We start from the raw sequence: 26,320 nt of genomic DNA, 5'->3' as shown, positions 1-26,320 counted from the left end.
AAGAGACAGGTTTGGGCACCAAGTCCTTCAGAGCTTTCCTGCCTTTGAAGACAGTGCTCTTCTGTGGGCTTTCAAGAATCGAGAGTTGGCTTGTGCTGTACCTTTGCTGGGCGGATAAGTTTCCTTAGGGGGAAAACCTTGCACATTTAAACGAAATATTGTTTTATTGTACTTTCCTGTTCAGGAAAGTTATTTTTCAGCTAGGAGTTTGTGTTTTAATGGACTATCATTAGACTTAACTCTACTTTTAAATGGGAGCACACTTTTTTCTTTCCAGTTTAAAAGCTGTTTGAAGTAATTAAAAAATATTTTTTTCTTTGGAGAACTTGTGTTTATTTTAATTTTTGAGGCTGACAAAGTGTTTTAAAATGTTTGTTACTGTGTTTTTAGGGTGAAAAAAGTGGCTTTTAAAAACTTTAAATGTTTACCGACTCTTGCTGCATGTTTTCCCCAGGGAAGAGGCACTATTTCTGACTTGCCCATGGAACAAACTACCAGTCTCGTGGTCAGTTCGTCTTCCAGTCATAAAAAGGTGGGTTACTTTGCTGTGGCCACAGCTTGTACATCAGAACACTCATCTTTTGCCCCAGATCCCTCTGGTATAGCACCCACAGCCATTATGGACTGGGGTTAGCCACAGCCTCTGTGGCTGCTGGAGTCCCCTTAGTGGCAAGAGCCAATCCTGTCAGTCCTGGGAGATGGATCAGGGAAGACTTTCCTATTTGGTTAGAATGTTCTGCTCATCCCTGGGGATGCTGCTGCTTCCATTAATAATTCATCTAGCTCCATTTTCCAGTCAATAAGGAACAGAAAATTAAATATAAATCTGCTACTTCTCAATTTTCCTCAGACAGAAATAATTTACTGGCATTGGTACAGTGTTTAGTTGAGGTTGTTGACCCTTCTTATAGAGTAGTTTCTAGTAAAAGAAAGAAGGGCACCTCTTTTCCTGAAGAGGTTCAAGATTCTGAATCTGGACAGGCAGATGAAGGGAGAGATACAGCATTTTCTATTCAGTTTTCTGATTCAGACTCAGAAGACAGCTTAGTTTCTGATTCTCCCTGTGTGGCTTTCTTTTTCTGAGACTATTTACAGAATGAGGCAGAATTTTCAGTGGGGGAACATTGAGATTTCTCAGTCCATCAGAAAATACTGTGAGCTGTTACAGAAGGAATTTCTGAAACCTTCACTCAGTCCTCCAGTTCTGTCGGTTTCAGAGGACGTGTGTGTGTTACTGCCTGCAATTTTCTTAACAAGATAGAAGACAGATACAGTAAATGACTGAGGAGCTTTACACATTCTAAGTTTTTATACACACTTCCCAAACCTGACCCATCAGCTGTAGCTTTAATTAATCCTGCTACTGCTAAACATTTAGTTAATTCCAATCCTACTCTTTCTGATTAGAATGGGAAGATTATTGATAAGTATGGAGAAAATGTGTATGCTTCTGCAACTCTGATTTTCTGGATTTTGAATTGTTAGGCTCATATGTTAAAGTTTATTCTGAATAATTGTAAAAGCATAAGGAATGTTTTGTCTGCAGTTTCTTCTTGTGAGGAAGAATCTGCTTTAAATAATTATTTTTTTTTTCCATTTTTCAAGCCACAGTTCACTGTTTAAAGACTCAGTTTATACTTCCTCTAGGGCTATGACCACTGGTTCTTTTTGAAAGAGGTTTGCCTGGCTGCATTCTCAGAATCGCTGAGGCGGTGTAAACATAAGAATTTAAATTCTTTTTTGGATAGAGATTTAGTTTTTGGTTCCTGTGCTGCAGAGATTATCAAGAAGTGTGATGAAAGAGGTAAGTTCATACAGGGAATCTCTAAGATTTATCAGCCCTTCTTTTCCAAATTTTCTAACCCCTAATCCAATTTTGTCAAAAAATAAAATAAACAGCCTGAACAAAATGCTGATAAACAGAGGTTTAACACGTAATGCCAGGAGGTTCCAAAAAGAATTCAAGAACCCTCTAAAACAAGGATAGTCTAACGCATCAGAATGACTATTTATGGGGCCTTGTCCCTCCTTCGACCCTGGGAGTCTCTTTTCCTTTCCAGAAAGTCTGAATCTCCACTTTTGTCTGACAACAGATCATCCCAAACAAATGGATTCTGAAGATCATTCATCAAGGTTACAGATGGCAGTGGGAAGAAAAATTCCTCTCCAGAGGGTAATTTCTCATCCACCAGACCAGACTGTCTTATTTCTCAGCAAGTGACAGAACCAGTTCTTCCTTCCCAGGTTAAGAAAGGTTTTTATTCCAAGATGTTTTAGTGCCAAAGAAAGAAAATTCATGGAGACCAGTTCTTGATCTTTCTATCTTTTCTAAACCTGTTTGTGATAGTGCCAGAGTTCAAAATGCTGCCTCTTCACAACTTGTTACCTCTTCTTCCTCATTTGTTTCCTGGTGCACTAGATGTAAAAGATGCTTATCATCACATCGCTATACACCCAAACGTCAGGTATTTTTTAAGCTTCTTTGTGTCTGGATCACATTATCAGTTCACTGCCTTACCCTTTGGAGTATCCACTGCACCAAGAGTGTTCACAAAGTGTCTAGCTCCAGTTATAACTCATTGCAGGCTACAGGGTATCCACATTTTTCCATATATAGATGACATGCTTATCTTTGCATAGCCTTTCACAGTGTCAGGAATCTCTCTTTTGGGTGAGAGATCTCTTACATGAGCTGGGATTTAAAGAGAACTTTCAAAGTCTTTTTATTTTTACTCTTCACACAGGCTTGTATTCTTGGGGTGTCAAGTAGACACCTCAGTTCAAAGATCTTTCTTCCACATGAAAAAATAAATCTATATCAAGATCTATTCCCAAGATTTTCCACTAAGATTTTGGTCACTATGAGGGAATGCCTCAGGATTTAAGGTTTCATTGAATCTATGATTCTCAGGATACCCCTGGCAAGATTCCACATGAGAAAGATGCAATGGTATCTAAAGTCTCTTTGGTCTCTTCACCAGCACCCTCCCTCTGTCTTTTCAAATCCCAATGCTAGGGTTTGTCAGAAGAGAAATCACTTGGTGGAGACAGCAAATATCTCTAAATCCAGGTCTCCCCATTTCCCTCCCTGCTACAAAGCAGTCAGTCAACACAGACTCCTCAGACTTTTCTTGGGGTATAGTTACAGGAGGGATAAAAGTGCAAGGTGTGTGGGATAGCAAGGACAGATGCAAGTGCATACATTTAAACAAGATGTTTGCCCTGATCAAGGCAGTCAACTCTATGAATCATCTTTGGTCCCTGGGACCTCTTCAAGTTGTTACAGACACTATCACAGCCATGTGGTACATCAACAAGCAAAGATGAACTAGTTTGTACCGCCTTTGCAGGCTAGCCATGTTAGCTTGAGATATAGCTTCAGCACAATCTCACTCTACAGGCATCCTACATTCTGTCATAGCTAAATTGTATGTCAGACAAACTGAGCAGGACAAGGAGGACAAGGACAGACCATCACAAATGAAAACTACATCAGAGGGTCTTCCAAAATTTGATCCACCTGTGGAGAGTTCCTCAAGCAGATCTCTTTGCCTTCTCTGTTTTACCTCATCTGTAAACAGTCAACTGTCAAGATTCTGCTCCAGGACTTCATGCAAGAAAGCCAAGAATACAGATGTTTTTCTTTTCATTGAACAGGGATTTTCCTTTGTGCTTTTCCACCCTTTCCACTGATTTCCAGGGTACTTCTGAAGATTCAGAGGGAATCCCCCAAGACCATCATGGTCACTCCCTTCTGCCCCAGGCAATAGTGGTTCTCCTTCCTTCTTTTGGAAATGTTCAGGGGCAATTACCACAAGTTTCCTCATAGAATGAATCTGCTCACACAAGATCAGGGGTGTTTTTTACATCCTGACTCCAGTCATCTTCAACTGATTGCTTGGATGATTGGGTCTTAATTCCTTATAGGTACTGGTTTACTGAGGACACTGATGGAGGCAAGAAAGCCTGCTACTAGAAATTATATATTAGCAAATGGAAAAAGTTTTTGGTTGGTGCCAACCACATAATTAGCACCCATTCAGGGTTAGTTGTTTAATCGTTTTATGATATCTGTGTGAGTTACTATCCTGTAGCCTTGCTTACTCCTTTATCAAGCTTCATTTTTCAGCCATTTCAGTATGTCTGCCCATGGATAATCTTCTTTCAATGCATTCAGATGTCAAAATGTTTTTGAAAGGGGTTTTGCATAAAAGGCCTCCAGGAAAACTGGTGGAATCTCCTTGGGATCTTAATTTTGTGTTAGAGAAGCTAACAAACTTGCTCCATTTGAAGTAGCTATTCTGGCTGACGTGAGGTTCTTAACATGGAAAACCATTTTACCAATTGCTATGATCTCTGCAAGAAGAGTATCAGAGCTGCAAACTCTTGTGGCACATCAAACCTATCTCATTTTCCACAGGGGCAGGGTTTCTTTGAGAACTAATCCTTCTCTTACGCTTATAGTTATATCCAAGTTAACTTTAAGCCTAACTATCTATCTCCCTGTTTTCTTTCCTGATTAGGTAAGAAGAAGGGACAAGGATTATCAAAATAGACTGTTGCAAATGGTTTTCTCAGGCTATTACCATTTGTTATACTCACCATAACAAAACTATTCCAGGCAGGATCCAAGCCCACTCTATCAGGGCCTTGGCTTCAGCTATGACTTTTTAGAAACGGGTGGAATTTAGATGCTGCTGCTTGGTCCTCTATATGTACATTTACAAGGCATTACAAGCTTAGTTTGTTCTCTAGGTCTAGATCAGGCTTTGCTTGGACTATTGTTCAGGGGCTCCTGGACCCTTCCCCCTCTACCTCCCAAATGTAGCAAGCCAGGATAAGCTACACATTTAGCTAAGGCTACTACAGCAGTGATCAATACAATGAACACAGTACTTGTGTAAGTAAACTTAACATAGTAGATATTCATGTGATTACTGCTGCAGTAACCTTTCTTCCATTGCCCGTGTTTTCCAGTGTGTTGTTTATGCCAGGGTTATTTTTTGCTGTTCGTAGCATTGTTCTTTTAGGGCTCAACCTCCCTTTGTCTGTTGGCTTGAAAGCTCTGAAGGACTTGGTACCAAACCTGTGTTTTAATCAACTCAGCTTAAGCTGACTGATGGTTCAAGTGTGTGAAATGTGCCCTTAAGCTTTGGAAGGTGGCCAGCTATTATATCCTTGGCAGGATGTAACCCATATATCTAAGGCTACTGCAGCAGCCTATTCAGCTTCCATTGGATCCTTAGAATGGTAAATACATATTTGGGAAAGTTTATTTAAGCTTTTTGTGTCCTCCATTTCTGCTGACCATTAAGCTAATGCCACTGTTTATGAATTAATCACCAGAGCAACAGTAATTAATGGCAAAGCTACCACACAGTCAGCCAAGTGGGGCATTTTGTGTCTTTGCCATCATCCCTGGAGGAAGGCATGGTTCTGAGACTCCATGGTAGAGACTGTTTATGTGACCTGCATTACAGAGGAGCCACTATTCCCTCCCCATGCAAGTTCATGCTGTCGTGCATCTTGCAGTGAATGCTAATGCATAGAGGCTTGATGGTCAAATGCCTGACCCTGGGCCTGCCTTCCACTGGATAGGCCACTTCACACACATTCCCATCCAGGGTACACACACCCACTGTCCCCAGTCCAGCCTCAGCAGGTGCACAGTGCACAACTTGCTAAATGAGCTCAGGTGGTAACCTGGGTAATAGTCAGGTGCACAAGTTACTAAATGAGCTCAGGTAACCTGGGTTATAGTCAGGTGCACAAGTTGCTAAATGAGCTCAGGTAACCTTGGTTATAGTCAGGTGCACAAGTTACTAAATGAGCTCAGGTAACCTGGGTTATAGTCAGGTGCACAAGTTGCTAAATGAGCTCAGGTAACCTGGGTTATAGTCAGGTGCACAAGTTACTAAATGAGCTCAGGTAACCTGGGTTATAGTCAGGTGCACAAGTTGCTAAATGAGCTCAGGTAACCTGGGTTATAGTCTGGTGCACAAGTTGCTAAATAGGCTCAGGTAACCTGGGTTATAATCAGGGAAGTAGTCCCTCTATGCCAAGAGAGCTGGTTAAGCCTTTTTTTCTCACTGAAATTTTGAGGGAGGGTAGAATCTCAGCATTAGGTATCATTACATTCTACCATATCCTATTGCTAAAGTGAGCATTGAAGAAACGTAACTTCTTCAAATCAAGCATTCAGTAAAAGGCATAAATAAAGGAATATCAGTAATTTATACTTCACTCTTCCAATACTTTTTTTGGTCTTACCAGTTATCCAAGATAACAGGCAACGTGTTCTAAAATACTGTATTTCTATTTGCTGCAGGCATGCAAATCCATGATAAATAACCTTTTTGTTTTCTTGATGAAGGTGAGATTTTAGTCAGGAAGACAGCTGTCTATGCCATAATTGTTGTCTGTTTTTGTAACTGTTTATTTTTCTTTTTTACAGGTTTCTTTGGGCCTACACTTAACAGCTTCATCCATGTACTTATGTACTGTTACTATGGGCTTTCTGCTATTCCATCTATGCATAAATACCTGTGGTGGAAGAAATACCTCACTCAAGCACAACTGGTAATTGCATTAGCTCCCTAAGAATGAAAACATGCATACGTACTCACTTGTGTTCATATGAAAATGTGTAATAATTTGATTATGTTGAAAAGTTTACTGTGAAATGGAGTTATATCATGAAAGGAAGAGAGATCCATTACATCATGGTTTTAAAGAGATGCATTGTCTTGAATTTCCATATCTGTTTTATGCAAGGTGCATCTATCAAAATCTTAACATTTTGCACAATGAACCTGTCTGACTCCATCCACTCACATCAAATGTGTGCATTCAACTCATCATGTGTACACATACACATATGCATATCATTACCTAACTCATATTTAACCACACATTCACAAATGCGCATGTTATTTTACGTGGATAGTGTTGGCCCAATACAATCAAAGCAGCAGCTGTGTGCCTACATCTAACAGTTGTGCCATAACTCAGTGGTCACCACTACCATGACACAAGGAGCATGGCATTCGCAAGAGGTTCTCAGACATAGAAGGTACAATGCCATTAATCACATCAGTCATTTCATATTTGCAACACTTCCACAAAAACAATTTAACTGCAGAGCATGCATACAATACATATCTCACCAAACATTTTAAACACACTTGCGTTTGAACACCCTCCCCCCAGCACATACATTCATTCACATATATACAGTCATACACAAAACATTCACATATCACTCCCATGATCCATCTTAGAGTCACTGGATCTCTGCTGTTATCATTCACTTACGTGTACAATTCCAAGAGAAGCCATAAGTGACGTGATTAATGTGCACTGTTTAAATGAGTTATGTTTTTTTTTAAAGTCATTTGTTCCATATGTGCTTTATTCAACAGTGAAATCTGTAGTCATGTAATCTTTGTTGAATGCAAAAGTATAATTTTTTGGACATTTCTGTAATTCTTAAAATCTAAAAAGAATATTTACATGAACACTACTTCTGTGTGGAGTATGACAAGCTTTTTAATGTTTTGTTTTACTTTTATCTTAATTTGATTACAAGCAAACAATGATATTATCAGGTTCTGCTGCTGAAACATTAGTTGTTCTACTTTTATCTAGCTTATTGCCTACTCACGTTAAATTGTATGAGGCAAGTGGACAGCTTAATGAGGAAAGGGTTATGCACACTCTATTCCAGTCCTATACAGACAAGTGGCCCCATACTAGTAACTTTGTTTCTCCCCCATATGTACTTCACGTAATTACTAAAATGTCACTGTTTGTTTCACAAATATCTTAGTTTTATAGGTTCATAGGTAGGTACTAGGCTCTCGGCCCTAGGACCTATACAAGCCTAGTCATAACAATTCCCTGGCTATTACTTCCCACAAATATTTACTTTACACTGGCTATTACTTCCCACAAATATTTACTTTCCTATTTGTACCTGTTGTGGAGTGACTTGAGTGCATGCGTTATGTGGCAGATCCTGGCACCCAACAGGCAACTAACTGTAATTTTCTCCTTGTTCAGCCTGCTGAATGGGACATGAACCACAGTTACTGTCTGGGGCCCTGTTGTGCACATGCACAAACTGATTACTTACTAGTGGTTACTGTCTAATGCCCTGTTCTGCATATGCACACACTGATTGCTTATTACTAGTTAGTGTCTGAAGTCCTGTTGCGCACCTGCACACACTGATTACTTACTTCTGGTTACTGTTTGGCTTGTTCTCTCACCTCCTGCCCCAACCCTAACACCTGAGGGGTTTGCCTACCTTTATGAACACAGAATACCATCCCTTACACACTTGAACCCATACCTCTCACATAATTACCCTCGGTCTGAATCTCGATACAGCCTTTAATCATTTCAGTACTGACCATTTTATATTCCATATCTCAAAAGCCATTCCTTTTAACTACACATCCTATCAGTCCAACCCCAACCATAGTTAACTAACAGCATACAACCATCAGATGACAATATGCAACTAATATTTTTGTAACACTGCTTCTTCTATCTCTGCTGTTCCTAATCACAAGCTACCACATCCACTCGAATCAAACAGTCACTTGTAACCAGGAAGTAGGTTCGGTTGCAATAAAGGCTGTCTTCCCCAATATATAGTTCGTTAAAACACCTCCAATAACTCCACCATAAATGTAGTACTTGTAGCAATAATCATCACCGATGACTCAAACGAATAAGTTATTTTATTGTAACACAATCTAACATAAACCAACATAGAACACCCAGTGAAAGAACAGATTTAGCGCTTTCGTCTCCCACCGGAGACCTCTTCAGAATCAATAAATCAAGTTCATATCACCCCTTTTATATTAAAAACAGTCATTATCAACAATTAGTTTCAATTGTATAATCAATCAATCAAATAATAAATGAGTACTGGAGGTACTAGGCTAGCTATACAATTCGTAATGAAAATATTCTTCCCTTGTTTAGTATACGGGAAATTGCAAAAAGGTCCAGCATCTTTAAACGTGCAGGAATATGAATAACGTAAAAAATAGTAAATTAATATCATAGGTATTTGTGTTAATACACGCACAGACCCTGAATACAAAATTTTTATATAAATTCCATAAAATATTTCTTCTACATAACAACCTAAGGCAGGTATCACTATTTCCCATCCTAAAACAAATATTGACCTATTTGTGTTTATGTATTGTCATAATATAAATATACTTAATCAAATGCATTTGCTTACAAAACCTGTTCATTTCTATGTATATAAAAATATATATATAGATGTAGGTGTAATATAAATATAATTATAAAATACAATCATATAATATATATAAATATATAAAAATATGTAAATATATAAATAAATAAATATACAATTATATGAATAAATACACCCCCCCATATAATAATTGATAGAATATTTAAAATATATAAAAGTATTAATACGTATATATATATATATATATATATATATATATATATATATATATATATATATATTGAATAATATGTATCAAATAATAATAAAATAAAAATATAATATAATATTAAATTACATTGTTATTGAATTATATATATATATATATATATATATATATATATAATACTTTACAATTCAGTAGTCTAAAAACCTGGACAAATTCCAAGAATCATAGGAGAAAACTTCTCTTAAAATTAGTTTCAAAATGTATTTCTTTTTGGATCATCAGATAATATTTTGAGAGCTGATGTAATGGAGATGTGGTCATTCAAACCCTTACCATAACATGCATCCATTTTCAACTGCCAAATCATTTCTCTGTATTCTAACCTGGTCTCCCAATCACCACCTCTTTCAAAGTGTTCCACTTCCTCTAATACCCAAAATTTTAAATTAGCTTGCTGACATGTAAGGGAGTGTCTGTAGAGGGCATTATTCTCATCTTTTCTATTGATATCCCTGATATGTTCATATATTCTCTTCCTCAAATGTCTTTCTGTTTTTCCTTTATAAAATCCCCAGCAGTGTTTACAATATGCTATATAAACAACTCCTTTGGTATAGCAACTGCTATATTTCCTTGCTTTCAAAGTCATACCTAAACTCGGAATCCACAATGCTTTCTCATCCGCTATAAAGGGGCATTGTGGGCATCTACCACATCTAAAAGTACCCCTTCTATTGGATACAACTTCCCCTACCTCTGAATATTTCTTTTTCTCAAAAATATTCTTCAAATTCTGATTCCTTCTATAACTATAACTATATGTCAGCTTGTTTTGAAAGACTGTTACTCTAATGGGCATTGTCCTAAATACTTCCCATGTATCGTTAATACATTTCTTAAGCCATTTTATACCCTTATAATAGGTTAAGGTTAAATATGGTATAGTTGTCATCTTGTTCGAAGTAATACTACTACCATTGTCAACATCCTTTTTGTTTGTTTCATCCTGCTTATATAGTAGGGGGTATAGCTAGTATCCCTTTTTTCGATTACATATTCTTTTACTGCTTGGGTTAAATCTAGAGGGTAACTTCTCTGTTGAAACATTTTTTGTACATTATCCGCTTCCCAAAGGAAATCTTCCCTCTCCGATGTCATCCTCGCTACCCTAATCATTTGCCCCTTTGCTATGTTTTTCTTTAATAAGCTAGGATGGTCACTGTCAAAATGTAAGTAGGTGTTAGAATGATGTTTCTTCCTATAAACACTAGATTTATATTTTTTAGTGTTGTAATTTTTTGTAATTTTATGCCCAGGTAATTTATTTAATGTGTATTAATTTCATGTATTCATTTATTCCAAGCTACCACATCCAGTTAAACAAACACCATTTTTAGCCCATGTGATCACAATGAACATCAGTCAACTTAATATTCAGTCATGTACAAATCCATTTCTGCATTTTCTTCCTGTAGTCAAAAACAAACTCCACCATTTCCTAATAAGCTTTATTTAAAGTTCCACCAAAGTAAAAGTTAGTTAATGATTAGAAATGACTAACAATGTAAAATGCATGAGTCAAAAGCAACATGGCCTTTCATTGTCTTCATTTTATTTTTGTGTGTTTCATTTTCATTTTTTGGAATAATTTTGTTGAGTATGACTGAAGTTATTTATTAAGTTGCTGCTATTTTTCGCTCTTTGACCATAGTGGCTAGTTGCTAGTGCTTCCTCTTCCTCCCCTCAGCTACCCCTTAGGCCATCCTGCTTATGTCCAAACTAGAGCAGCCAAGCTTGGGGCACAGCTGTTGGAGCAATTATTCATCTTTTCAGAGAGGGAAGGAAGGTAGAAATGTTCCACACAGTGTCATCCGTTCTAACCTCAGGGATTTTTAATATGCTCTATGAAGTTCTCCTGAGGGGAAGATATGCAGTGATGTAAACACATGCCCACAGACATTCCTGCACATAATGTGCCAGCATCTTGTGGAACATTAATGCTGCTCTCCAGCCTCTGCAAGACAGTAGCATGGTGTCTGAACAAACCATTGTCCTTCCCCCAAAGTAGACATGCTGGCAGTTGGATGCCTGAGCCTATCCTTTAAAGCACCTCAGATTGCTAATTGATCCCAGGTTACCAATTTCATGGGAGGACACCCCACCACTCAACAAAATTGTGATGGTTGCTGTTATTTTATGTTAAAATGTTAGCCTTCTTGTTTGTTAGGGATCCCCTTGATGGGTCAGAAGCTGCTTCCAATATGCGAGTGTGTGAGCAGTCATATACATGACAAAGGAAGCATAAGGAGTAAAGGACAACATATAAACTTATGGGTGTGCTGAATTTATGAAGATGGCAGGTACAGTCCTATACACTGACTCTGGAGATTTTGTTTCAGTGCTTGGCAGTGAAATCCAAGAGAGCAAGAAGGCTATCCAGACATGGGAGTTGATGGGTCCCAATCAGGGTCTAGGTGCATTAATGGTGCCATCTCTAAGAATAGTAGCATGGAAGATCATGTGGGAAAAGTGGATTTGACTACCTCACGAGAAGAGTATGAATGGATGATAAAAACTGCAATTAGCAATCCAGAATGAACGAAGACTGTTTTGTGTGAGTGGGAGACAAGGTTCTAGATGTCTTTCAAAGATTTGCAATGGGATGAAGAGTTCAACTTTTTGTTGGGATGAGAGTGGCGATTTAAAAGTATTAGTGCTGCAGCTGTGCAAACAAATCTCTTAAGATGCTGTAACTACAAATAAAAGTTCTCCAGGAGGAAATAATTTGTCCAGGTAGTTCAAGTTTAGTTGCTAAGATTAGTGTTCAGATCTAATACAAAAAAAAATCCACATGCAAAAACTATTCTGACAAAAATAGCCATTTTTATGACTTCTGTTTAATTTACTACAGTTTCAGCTGAAAGATTAGTTTATATGAGTTCAGGGCACTGCTCGAGTAAGTTTAGAAGTTTTATGTGTTTCAGGACCTTACTTTTTTTTTTTAAGCATTTTACACATTTTCTTTTACAGAAAAAAGTATGGATGGCAATAGGATCATAGGAGGTTACTAGGCTACTGGCCCTGTGGACCTTATAAGCCTAGCCAAGAAGTTAGCCCATGTTTAGACAAATCAACACCCAATACCCCTGTCCAGCAGAGACATAGGTAGAATCCCAGGAGTATATTTTCTGTTTCCCATCCAGTTATCCAGGTTGAGCTTAAAAAGGGGTAAAGAGGTACTCTGCTTGATGTGGAGAGGGAGTCTATTCCATAGATGGGGGAGTCTCTGGTACACAAATCTTTCCTGCCAACAAGTCTTGTTGATGTCATAGACCAGGTTGAGGCTGCGCATGGGGATTACTCGAGTGGAGCTTGACTTGCGGATATGCAGCAGTCCCATCAAGGTGGGGTCTGTGATTGCCTTGTATGCCAATCAGAGGTCACCTCTGTGGACTTTGTATGAAACTGACTAGAGGGATATGGCTTTTATCCTATCTGTGTATGGTGGATGTTTGAGGCCCTGGATTCTCCTGGTGAGGAACCTCTGTGGTCTCTCTAGCTGCTGCATGTGCTTTGCGAAGTACATGCTGAATGGGGCATTGTGCTCAATAATGGGCCTTATAAGGGAAGAATACAGGGATGTTATGACCTCCTTGTCCCTGGATGAGATACCCTTACTTATGAGGTGGGCCATGAAGAAGGTTTTCCATACAATAGAAGCAACATGCTGGTCAAAAGTCAGGTTGCTATCAACCTGGGTGCCCAAATCCCTCGCTACTGATTGCGTGCTTAGGAAGTTGTTATTGATGTGATAATTTGTGGGGACATCACTCTCTCCAAAGGGGATGATGATGCATTTTTAGTATTCAGCTTGAGGCCATGTTTCTGGCACCAATCATTTCTGTGAGTGAGACCCTCTTGGAGGATGTCCACATCACTAGGGGAACTGATGACAGCACCCAGCTTGCAGTCATCTGAAACTTGGTCAGCCATAGCCCACTGGTTTTGGCCTGCACCTCAGAAAAGTATATCCCAAATAACAGAGGCCCCAAGACCGAAACCTGGAGTATGCCACTTGTTATGGGGTCTACTGCTTAAGGTGGCTTCCCCTATTTTGACTACGTGGGTTCTATCAGTGAGCCAATTTCCTACCCATCTGGTAACATATGGATTGATGCCTAGTTGAGAGAGTAAGACCAACCCAGTTAACAAATGCCAAATAAATAAATAAAACTGCATCTTTTCTCTTGCATTTATTACTGCTTGTTTATAGCCCATCTAAATTGACACTACAATATCTCTTCCTAAATCTACTTATAACTGATCATATGTTGTTATCATCAAACATTTATCCAGGTTATTCACTGATGATAAATCCCCAACATACTAGTACCGCTTTCTTTTTCTACAGAATGTGTTTCTCGTGTTAAAAAAAACCCAATCTTATATGTACAGTTATTCATTGTTTAACTCATATTTTTATTTCATTTTTACTTGACTTGTAACAAATGTCTGTGCTAATGAATGTCTGTGCATTGTATTTGTCTGTGCTCTATACAGAGACTGACACCTTGAGTGGCACGTTTCCTGTAAAAGCAGGACTGAAATTTTATCAATACCTAGTTGCACACAAGACAACTAGTCTGCAGTGACAAGCACTGTCCCAGAGTTGCAAACCGGATACTCCTGACATTGCTTTATAATCTCACTCCCACTGTCTAATCAATAAAAAAGGGTCTGTTATCATGAATATGAACTTTCTCACTATTTCCGTTACCAGCTTGGTGGATATGGGCATCCTGAGGCAATGGAGAAATCACCTCATATTTACTGACAACCACTTAATTCTCAAACAAACTGATATGGTATGTGAGAGATGTATTTACACAATGTCACTGGAGGCAAAGCTCTAGCATAACAGTACTGCTAATGTCAACAAGGTTGTCAGTAGTACACACGCTGCACCCATCACACACAATTCAAAGCATACATACAGACCAATGTATACTGAGGCACTTAAATGTAACCTTCCTAAACCCCAAAGACCTCTAGACAAAGTATACATAACAAATACTCTCAGCAGCCCCAAATGCACTCTCTCAAAACAACACCCACATCAACACATAGAGCCATATCTCATGGAACCTCTACTACTAAGCCTATAAAGCAAGCCACCACCCAATCCAACATTCTGGTCATTGCAGACTCCATTGTGATGTCCCTGTTACCAGGCTGCGTAAGGAGAAAAACATCATCAGTTGCTTATCACAGGCTAGGATCTGCTCCATTATGCATGCACTCGGGTCATCGGACCACAAGCACCAATGTGACTCAGTCATTGTCCATGTACCTCCCGACACTATATGAAGAGAGAGACATCATGGAGCTCTCGGAATATGTGTCTCAGGCTGGTATGAGCCTAGCATTGAGCAGCATTTTACCATCTCAGAGGATGATGCCACTATATGAACAAAAGATGACTGACTTTAATAATTGGCTTAGTTTCTGTTCTCAGTCTTAAGAGGTTGCAATATTGTCAGCATGGAAGGAGATGGTCAACAGACCATGCTGCTTTGCCAGGGATGGTCTGCATTCCTTCCCTCTAGGCTTTCGAATATTAGTTAAAACATTGTCTTCCCACATAGTGCCTTTTTTAGGCAATGCCAAACTGAAAATATTTCCGATATCAAAAATCAAACCCAAGAAAATCTAAAGGTGTTACTGCTCAGTGCTAGGAGTCTAAACAAAACTCCACTCCCTAGAAGCTCTCATCACCCTAGAGAAAGCTGATGTTTGTGCAGTCACCAAGACATAGTTTAAGGCATGGGGAGAACACCAACAGTGCATGGTTATAATGCCTTCCACACATTTAGACCAGCTACTACACAGACAGAGACTAAAGGTGGAGGTGTCTTGATTTACGTCAAAAATAAATATACCTCAAGGCTGGTCAAGCAGGACAATGCACTTGAGTTGCTCCATGTTCAAATCACCATAGGCAAAATCCAACACCACTTCTTTGAAAGCTATAGGTCCCCCTCTATGACCCAGGAAACCCATACCATGTATTTAAACTTATTGGAAACAGTCACCATCCAACCCAATACCATATTCATGGATGACTTTAATTACCCCACTATTAATTGGGAATCCTATATGAAACCAAATGTACAGGCACAGAGATTCCTGGATTTTGCAAACACAAACTCCCTGGACCAGATTGTCAGTACACCAACCAAGGGTGCAACCATACTGGATCTAGTCCTCACTAATATGGGAGAGTGCTGCACACCCTCTAGTGTAATGTCTTCTCTGGTAAAGTCAGACCACAAAATGGTCTCCTTTGAAGTAAAAATAAAAACTGGACCACAGCTAAACCTGGAATATCCAGGTTCTACTCTAAGGCTAACTTCCTGCTATTTAATGATAACCTGGCAAAATTCCAAGCCCCATAAACCCTGAGAACATTGCTGCCTATGCAGAGCTGTTCACAGAAACCCTGTACAAGCATGTTAACAGCTGCATAGAGGTAGCTGTACTCACCAGGAAGAAGTACAGAACTAACTCAAAAACCAAGCCACCCTGGTGGAATCACAAAATCAATAGGCTGTATAACAGAAGGAAGAATATTATGGCAAAAATTAGGAGGTGCAGCACCCAGCAGGATAAAAGTACTCTCATCAAACTAAACAAACAACTCAGAGGACAAATAAAGTCTACCAAATCCAAATGTGAGGTAAATTTGGCCTCCCACACCAAGGACAACCATGAGGCATCCTTAAGCTATGTCCTTAGCCTCAAAGGCAATACACAACCATGTGCAGAGCTCATTGTAAATGGAGCCACCTATACTGAGTCAGAAGATATAGCTAACCTGCTGACTGATACATTCAGCTCCAACTTTACCCCTCTCTGCCCTCAACTTCCCTCAGGTAATACCATCAAATATAACTCCCCTTGCTATCACTAAGGAACAGGTCCTTAATGCTCTCTCTAAGGCCAAAGACACTACAACAATGGGCCCAGACAATATCCCTGGATGCCTTCTAAATAGCATGAAATATGACCTATCAGGTCCACTGGAATTGCTATTTAACTTGAGCCTCCAGAGAGGTTTCATGCCTCATGAATGAAGAGCAGCAACAGCTATCCCTCTGCACAAAGGTGGGCCATCTACAAACTCTGGAAACTACAGACCCATAAGTCCCACTAGTCTTATATGTAAAACCAAGGAAAGAATTATCATGAAAATGATTAGTAGTGATATAGTAAACCTCCAGACACTAGACCCAACCCAGTTTGATTTTGTCAAGGGCAGGTCCTGCCTTCTCAACCTGGTGGACTTCTTTGAGAAGGTCACCAAAGCAATGGATGAGGGCAAAATGGTTCACACTGCATACCTTGACCTCACCAAGGCATTTGACACAATAATCCACACGGGTATTGTTGACAAACTCAGGAGGTACAACTCCATATATCACCTGGTGGATAGCCAACTGGCTCACAGACAGGTCCCAGGAAATGGTGAATCCACCTGTAAACAAACGTATGGCATCTAAGTATAAGGCAGTCATTGCTCCACTGTATTTGACATTCATCTGGCCTATCATTGAGTAGAATGCTCCCTTTGATATGTACCTAACCAGGCATATCCAACAATTGGAACATCCCCAGAGGTTCCTCACTTAAAGAATACAGTGCATAAGTAACATGTCCTATGCAGACCACCTCAAGTGCCTATCCTTGTATTCTGTCTCCTACAGGCTTTTGAGAGGAGATCTATGCCTGGCATACAAGGCATTGTCAAACCCTACTCTAACGGACCACCTGCATAACAGCACCAGAATTACCCATTCTAAGGACTTAAACCTCTACTGTAATATAAATAGGACCTGCTGGAGAGACAAGTATGTATCCCAGAGGCTCCCCCATCTATGTGAAGCAGAGTTCATCCCTAACCCAATTCAAGTGCAACTTGGACAATTGGATGGGGAACAGGAAATTTGTCCCTAGATTGCCAACTATCTATCTAATGGACACAGGCAACCTGTAAACGGTTAATCTCCCTGGCCCATGCTTGTAAATGTTTCATCTCCCAAGCCCCTTCTTAAACTTATTAAGGCTATCATAACTTGTCAGAGATTTGGGATGCATGACTAGGCTTAAAAAGGCTCTTGTGGTTGTTAGCCTAGTAAACGACTATGAACCTATATTAAGAAGAGATCACTGGACCCCCATGGTGATGTGGGTGCCCACTTAAGCCACTGGGGTGGGTTAATGGCTGCATGTATGATGGTCTAGTCATGGTGTACTGTCATCCTGGTAAGAGGGAACAAATTGGCAGTAGTGGTGGCGCAATGGGTGGCAGATATAATAGGGGCTAATAAAAGGGTACAAAAATTTATCTAGTAAGTGGTAGAAAAAAACAGTCATTGTTTATTTTATTTATTTTATTTATGTAATTAAAGTAATGATTTATTTAGGATGGTGGGGAATGGCAAAGGAAGTGAGAGTAAATAAAAAAGGGGTAGTGGAGATAATATTGGGCTTTATTTATTGTTTTCATCACTTGTAATTTGGACCTTTCAGTTATAAAATGGGCACGTGTGAGAGTACAGAAAATAATCTTACTGAAATCCATAATTCCAGTATTCTTTGCTCTTCTTTAACATGACACTGGTAGCCCAGTTCAGAAAATCAGAAGCTTGACATTCCTTTCAGTAAATCTCACCCAACTCAACTTCTGCACCAGCTTTAAGGTTTCTTTTAGACTGTTTGTCCTCGTATGTACAATGTCAAAATGTCTTTATGACTTTTTGACTACTTTTAAGAAGGTTGAAGTTGTTTTGTCCATTTTCAAACCTAGAAAAGATTCTGCCCAAAATATATTGTTCCACATTCCCAGCCCCCCTATTCCAATAATGTTCCACTATAAGTACAATATTGGTTTCCTCAGCACCCAATTCCCCCTTTTTCCTTTGATTATCCCCATCTTAACTTTTTTCTTTAGTGTTGGATTCCAGCACTACTGCCTAGGTTTTTTTCCTTCCATTTTATGTGGAAATCTCCTTCCTCACATATGGTCAGGTCACATTACTAAGATGATCATCTTCTGTAACAAGCTGACTTTTATTTATTTCTTTTTTTATTATTTCCATCACCTTTCACCCACATTTTTGGTTGCCTTATCATTTCAGTTGTTTTTGTTATAAGCTTCGTGACACTTTGTATTCCTAAAGAAGTCCCTGCCCTTCTGTTGCATGCTAACCAAATGTTTCCTACCACATTTTCACATTACTACACATGATTCTGAAATCCCTGATTGTTTCACATTAATCCAGACTATCTTCTTTGAAAGTCTGCCTATCCTGTCTTATTCCACACATGTATTGTTGCCTTAGTACAGGTACTGCTACCTTCCATGCACCACACACAGTATTTCATACTGCTATTATATTTCCTCTTTAAGGAAGCTTTGTTGAATTCTACAAGAGTTTTATTTTACAACACACTGCAACATAATACAGTTTTACACCTCACCATCCTCTTGTCGCTTTTCTGTATTTCCCACCTTCATCCCATACTCATTTGTGCATCCATTCCTGCTTCTCCTATTCACCTCCATTCTTCCATCTAATTGGACAGTTCTAGTTTCTGTTCAGCTCCCACCACTAAACTGCCCTATAAAGACCACCCACAATTCAGTGTTGTTTTCTTCACCTAGGCATTGAATAAAGGCATAGAAATAGCAGGGTTGACATAAAGGCACAATGGTTAAGGTCTTTACCTCCCAGGTACAATATACAGGGTTATATCCTGATCTCTGGTTATTGGCTGGGTATGTAATATCCTACAGATAGACAGGCTAGTATTTGTCTGGGAAGTGAACCACCTTCCTTCACTCCTCCCCTTCCATGCCTGGTTCCACCATTACCAGGACTGCTAACTGAATCCTGGTCACCAAGACCATAGTCAGGGTCCAATCCTTTTTGTGCCATGGAACCAGGCTGTGGTCAAACTATTTTATGGCATCTAGGCAGAAGAAGGTCATTGTTCCACTGTATTTGGCCCTCCTCAGACCAATTATTGAGTAGAATACACACTTCAGTACATACCTGACCAGGCACATGCCACAACTGTAATGGCCACAGAGGTTCCTCACAAAAAGAACCATCATTAACCCCCTCTTTTTTCCATTTTCTACATGGGGTCTGGGTATTGTATCGATGGTTGCCGTCTCTCTCTATTCAATGCAATTCTCCTACCTTCTTTGCCACTCATGCCTGACTATCACAGGTCTTCTCTCACATAATCCATCCACCTCACAGCTGGATGCCCTCATTTCTCTTGCCTTCTTTCTGTCTGTCCCAAATCTTCTTCACCAGATTGTCTTCTGCTTTTCTGCACATGTGCCCAAACCACTGTAATGTATTCTCTCTGAATTTTTCTGCAGTTGGAGCTACTTTGGATTCTGGTTTTATGTCCCCATTTCTTCATCTGTCCTACGATGTGCATCCTACCACCCACCTCAGAAACTTCATCTCCATCCACCTCTAGATTCCACAATTACTCTGCCTTTACTGCCCAGGGTTCTGTACCATGCAGTATTATTGGTTGCACCACTGTTTTGTACACCATACTTTTCAGCTTCTTTGGCATTCTTCTGTCATATACTACACCTGACACTCTGCCAGACCCCCTGATTCCAGCTCTGACCTCCTCATTCAGACTTCCCTTCTCCTCAAACACCCCTCCCAGATACTTGAAATTGTTAACTTGTTCAACTATTTTCCATTTAATCTCTGTTATAAGCTTCTTCTGATTTACCCCATTTGCTGCCATTACAACTATCTTATCTGTACTCAGTTTCATCCCATGTGCATCTTTGCTGAAGTTCTTACTCAGAGTCTGCTTGTAATACACAAGTGGTTAAGTTCTTTGCCTCCCATGCACAAGGTGGAAGGTTTGATATATTTTTGGAGTTTGCATGTTCTGTCTGTGTGCCTCTGTGGGGTTCTTCTCATCTGTCAAAAACATGCTGAATGTTTTTATCTCAAACCCACTTAAAAAAAGCCTAAGAGTTTATCTCAGTAGCAAACGGCTCTGCCCTTGTTATGCTCCTGGCTAGTTAACTCTTTCCTATTATTTCACATCCTTCTTTCTCTTATACCATGTTTTTCTCTTTTAAGCAACTAATCCATTAAACCCTTGCTGTTTTCTTTTTTCCTCATGGACACAGCTCTTTCTCTGCTGGAACTTGCACATTTCTATTTTGGTATTAATATGTGTCTTAATGACTGTTTCTCCCATATGTAATTATGTTTTTTATCATCTGTTTTAGTTATTTATTTGTAAATGTTAATTGAGTGCACTGTTCTTCAGAGTTTCTCCCCGGGTATCCATTGAAAACGGGTTTCCTGCCCAGTCAGACACTACCCAGTTAACAAATGTAAATAAATACATAGAGCTGTAGGCAGCAGCACAGACTCTACATGTTGTCTTGTAGGGAGAACAGTTGTATAGACCAACTACTTTGGGCATGTGCTGTGGTGCACTATATCCAGAAGATAGGAGAACATGAATCATAGCTTGAGCACCATGGCAGGGTTAGCCACTCAACGGTGTTAAATATGGCTCTAGATGATTCGGTCCTGTTGATTAATGTCACCTCACAAAAAGAATACAGAGTGTAAACAGCATGTCCTGTTCAGATCACCTCAAAACCCTGTCTCTATACTTGGTTTCTTACAGACTGTTGAGAGGTGATCTGTGCCTGGTATACAAGGCATCCTTGGATCCTATTCTGATGGACCTATTGCACATCTGCAAAACCAGTAGCATCAGAACTTCTCGATCTAGGAACTTGAACTTTGTTTGCAACATAAATTGGACATGCGGGAAGGACAATTATGTGTCTCAGAGAACTCTCCTCCTGTTGAACATTCTTCCCATCCATCTGAATCAGAGTTCTTCCATAACCCTATTCAAGTGTAAACAGGACCAGTGGGTGGGAAATCAGAAATTCACCCCATGTCTAGCACTTATGACTCTAATGAATAGGGGCAGTCTTTAAATCACACCATGGCTTACATATACCACTTAAAATAACCTCTAAGGCTCAAAACATTTGTAGGATACATTTGAGATACACGGCTAGGCTTATAAAGGCCCCAGTGGTCATTAGCATAGTATACAAGTATGAACATATGAACATGAAACCGTCTTTATCTTTGAACTTTAAATAATGTCTACAGTGTCAGTAAGTGAGATCAGAACATGCGGCATAAAGGAAATGATATTATTGAACTGGGTGGATTGTCTGGTGATTTGAAGGGATCTTGAACTGAGTGGGTTATCATATGAGTGGGAGGGATTCAAATCATATCGGATAAGATTTATATACTGATTAGTGTACAGGCATCCCATTTCCTCTAAACTGCATAGCAAAAGTCAAAGGGAAGAGCAGTCATTTTTGATTACATAGTTCATAGGTTCATAGGATATTGCTAGGCTAACAGCTTAAGAGCCCTTACAAGCATAGGCAATATAACCAGATTTTACCCAATATATGGCCCTAGTGGCAAGAGGATCACATGGATTTGTACCTATGCCTTCAGTATCTTACAGAATGCCCCTGTCCATAAGGGACATAGGCACTACTCCATGTGTGAATTTGTGATTGCCCATCCATTGATCCAAACTACGTTTGTGTAGCTGCTCCATCAGCGATGGATTTGTGAGTGTCTTGTAGATCAGGCGTAGGTCACCCCTTAATTGTCGGTAGGAGACAGAGTAAAGGGATAGGGCTTTTAGTCTATCCACATAGGATATGTTGTTTGCACCCTGTATTTTCATTATGAGGAACCTCTGAAGTCAGTCCAGCTGCTGTAACTGCCTAGTCAAGTACATGCCAAATGGCACATTGTACTCGATTATTGGTCTAATGAGGGTTGAGTACAGCAAGACTATAATTTTCTTGGATCTGGATGCCATACCTTTACATATACGTTGTGCCACATAGAAGGACTTCCTCACCACTGTGGACACATGGCATTCAAAGTTCTAGCTATTACCTATCTGTGTACCTAGATTTCTCACTTCTGACTCTACTCTTAAGGGTATGCTATTGATGTTGTAATTTGCAGGGGTATTTGATTTCTCAAAGGGTATGGAAATGCATGTTTTCATATTTAGTTTTGGGCCATGGTTCTGGCACCAATCATTTGTCTGATTTAGTCCCTTCTGAAGGATATATGCATCATTGCAGGGATTCAGTTTTAATATTAGTACGGAATATACATTTTCAAGTCATTAAAAGAAAATTTTGGACAAAAAGATGCCATGTGTGTTTAGTTAAGCATTTTATCCATAGTTCTAAAACCTTCCTATAAAAAGTGATACCTTTTCCTACACCGTCATAATGTCTCCATGTTTCATACACCATGTCTTTTAGCATGGAAATATGACATAAACGTTGTGAAGCAGGAACAGGCAGTAAAGAGGGTTTAAATCATGTCACCTTATGGCTTGTCGTTCATAGCAATGTGTTAATAGTTTTTCTACTTCTGGTTGACATCTAATTTGTTGAACAGTAACTCAGTGATCCATTTCCCTGACTGTTTGCTGTTACTGCACTTGAAGTGTGACATCACAGTTTGTGCATGTATTACATTTGCTTGCTGGAGTGTTTATTCTTTACCCATGGTTGTATGACTTTGCTTTAGTATATTTAAGTATGAAGAATGTGAGGTTGAAGTCCCTCACGTGGGAGGGGGTACCCCTCCTCATTTGTGAATAAGCAGTTCAGTTTCAGGAGATTTTGAATTTGTCATTCATACTTTAAGCACTTGTTAAATTCCTAAGAAATAAATGTTGGGGTTTTGCAGCATTTCCTCGTGAATGCTGTAGTTACAGCTCAAGGGCAAAGGCAAAGCCAAAGCAGTCTGATGAATGCAAAGGTGGGTAAATACTGGGCAGCCCACATACCACAGTTAATTCTTGCTTATGTAACTAGCTTTGGAGGTAGTACAGTCAGCTCTTGTTTTAAATAATTTCCTTGTGAGATGAGATCTGAAAGGAGAGCTTTGATATCTTGTCCTCAGACATCACTGTTACCCAGGAATGATGTTGTACTGTCTGGTCTTACTGGTGCATGCAATACCTCTCTGCCTTATAACAACAGAAATCTGGATAAAGCCTAAACTGATTGGGAGGTAAAGGCCCAAAATAGGGACAGATATGACATGTTGCTCTTATAAACTTAGAAAGTTGCTAGAATATTAGGGTTTATATTAACATGCGCTTTCTTAACAATATGAAGTCTGAAGCTGAAATGATGTGCTCATTCAATGGATTCAGTCCTCAGTGATGTTCCAGGTAGTCACAAATTTGGAGCAGACCAAAAATATGGAGCAAAGATCTGGACAATTGAGAGGTATGGTGTATGCCAAGGACTGATGTTAAAACCTGGAGGGTGTTTTCTGGGAATGCAAACATGTGGTCCATGCAGAAATATCCCATAAGCTAAAAAATGGAATGCCCTGCCCTTGTCACTTAGGACATGTACCAACCCAAATAACTTCAAAACTAAGCTTCATTCCTACCTCTGTCATAACAGAATTTGCAACTGCACTCTTCTGCCTACAAATCCTAAATTTTCTACTCCATTTGCCCCAGACTAACCCCCTCCTATTCTCCTTACTATTCCCTTCTAAAAGCATTAGCCTTAGTGACCTACATAGTAAAACATGTATTATCATCATGTGATGCCTTTCTCCCTAGTGACCTACATAGTAAAACATGTATTATCATCATGTGATGCCTTCCTCCCTAGTGACCTACATAGTAAAACATGTATTATCATCATGTGATGCCTTTCTCCCTAGTGAACTACATAGTAAAACATGTATTATCATCATGTGATGCCTTTCTCCCTAGTGAACTACATAGTAAAACATGTATTATCATCATGTGATGCCTTTCTCCCTAGTGAACTACATAGTAAAACATGTATTATCATGTGATGCCTTTCTCCCTAGTGAACTACATAGTAAAACATGTATTATCATCATGTGATGCCTTTCTCCCTAGTGAACTACATAGTAAAACATGTATTATCATCATGTGATGCCTTTCTCCCTAGTGAACTACATAGTAAAACATGTATTACCATCATGTGATGCCTTTCTCCCTAGTGAACTACATAGTAAAACATGTATTACCATCATGTGATGCCTTTCTCCCTAGTGAACTACATAGTAAAACATGTATTATCATCATGTGATGCCTTTCTCCCTAGTAAACTACATAGTAAAACATGTATTATCATCATGTGATGCCTTTCTCACTAGTGAACTACATAGTAAAACATGTATTATCATCATGTGATGCCTTTCTCCCTAAACAAAATTGGAATTGTTAGTGTTTCTTCTGTTGTAACTAACTGATATTTGTCAGAGTGCTTATGACTTTGCATGTTCATTGAAATTATTTTTGTAATTCAGAGTGCCTATGACTTTACATGTTCATTGAAATTACTTTTTGTAAACAAAATATTTGAACGGTAGTAATTCCTTGTTTTGGAGCTTTTCTCCCCGGGCCTCCACTGACAATGGGCTACCAATGCCCAGTGGACCTCCCCGGTAATCAAACTGAAATAAATAATTAAATAAATAAAGTCGTTGACATGAAAGGAAGAAAGCTAAAAGACAAAGAGAGAGAGCTTGCCTGGAGCAGAAGTTGTCTTGCCTGTCTCTTCCTGAAGAAATAAGGTAGACATCTAACCTGGGATTTCTCTTGCAAGGGTAGTCATAACACAGTGCTTTAGAGTCTTGACTGTGGTTCTGCAAGTTTAGTCAAGTGATCTGACAAGGAACAGTTATTTGCTGAAGATGCTGTGGTTACAAGGCAAAGGAAACCATAGTTGTACCTGCCCATTTGTGCTGCCATAGAATGTCAGGTTAGAAACAAATGAGACATTTTCATGTACCTTAACGTAAGGGAATGCAAAATGACATGAGTCAGATGAGCAATCAGAGATATAGAAATAGCACAATAACACAAAAACTAAACATCAAGCAAACTCCAACAACAGTGGCACTCTTATGAGCACTTATGTGATATCCAATGTAAGGACCTTACAGTTACAAAAGCATTCAGCAATCACATACTAGAAAACAGTTGCTCAAATGCATAGTGTGCAGAACATTAGTAAAGTAATGCACAGTATGATAAAGCTTTGCATAACAGGACAGTTCTAAAAGTTAAATACAATAACTTGACAGAAAGTAATGGCATTACTTGAGCTATACAAAGATGAAAAACTTGAGTGATTTCTTACCAATACACACAATGCAGTAAAAGAGCTGAAGGGATAAAGAAGTTGCAGGGCTGAATTTAGAAAAATGGAGTCTACACATTTTTTGCTGGCCAGTGGCTAGTCAGTGAATCTTTCAAGTCTGTCAAGTACTTATCCTTTGCTATACAGCACCAAATCATATGGTGACTTTTATTTAATATATTTTACTGCTATTGAGGTGTCATCTTTCAGATAGTGAAGCAGTTCAGATTACAGCTATGTAGATTTGATCTATTTAATTTTAGTCTGAAAACTGAACATGTATCTGATGAAGAAAGAAACTGTTTTTATAAAATGTCTGCAAGCTACCAGAAATTGCTAGAAATTTCTAAAGACTCAGGAATATTGAGATAAATCCTTGTGATACAAAATAAACTGCTGATAAATGGTTATTGCAACTTGCTTCCCGTAAGTGTTTTGGTGGTTTCTTAGCTCGAGAAATCTTCATTCAGACAGCATAATTACACTTTTAGAATAAGGGAAAAAAAGGAAACTTTTCTTATTCCTGTTT

General features: G+C 39.1%; 1 protein-coding gene across 2 annotated transcripts in view; it reads left to right on the top strand.

The window, feature by feature from the left end:
• ELOVL2 (ELOVL fatty acid elongase 2) overlaps positions 1-26,320 on the top strand; it is a 921,742-nt gene that overhangs the window by 854,118 nt on the left and 41,304 nt on the right. For both annotated transcript variants that reach the window (XM_044065398.1, XM_044065397.1), the window contains one exon: positions 6,455-6,579. In XM_044065398.1, the coding sequence (XP_043921333.1) occupies positions 6,455-6,579 (125 nt within the window). The remainder of the gene's footprint in view (positions 1-6,454; positions 6,580-26,320) is intronic.

The sequence above is a fragment of the Protopterus annectens genome, chromosome 3.part0, assembly GCF_019279795.1.
Source record: "Protopterus annectens isolate FY-2018-M chromosome 3.part0, PAN1.0, whole genome shotgun sequence".
In the NCBI taxonomy this organism is placed as follows: Eukaryota; Metazoa; Chordata; order Ceratodontiformes; family Protopteridae; genus Protopterus; species Protopterus annectens.
Note: the sequence above shows the minus strand (reverse complement) of the source record. Positions and strands in the feature narration are given on the sequence as shown.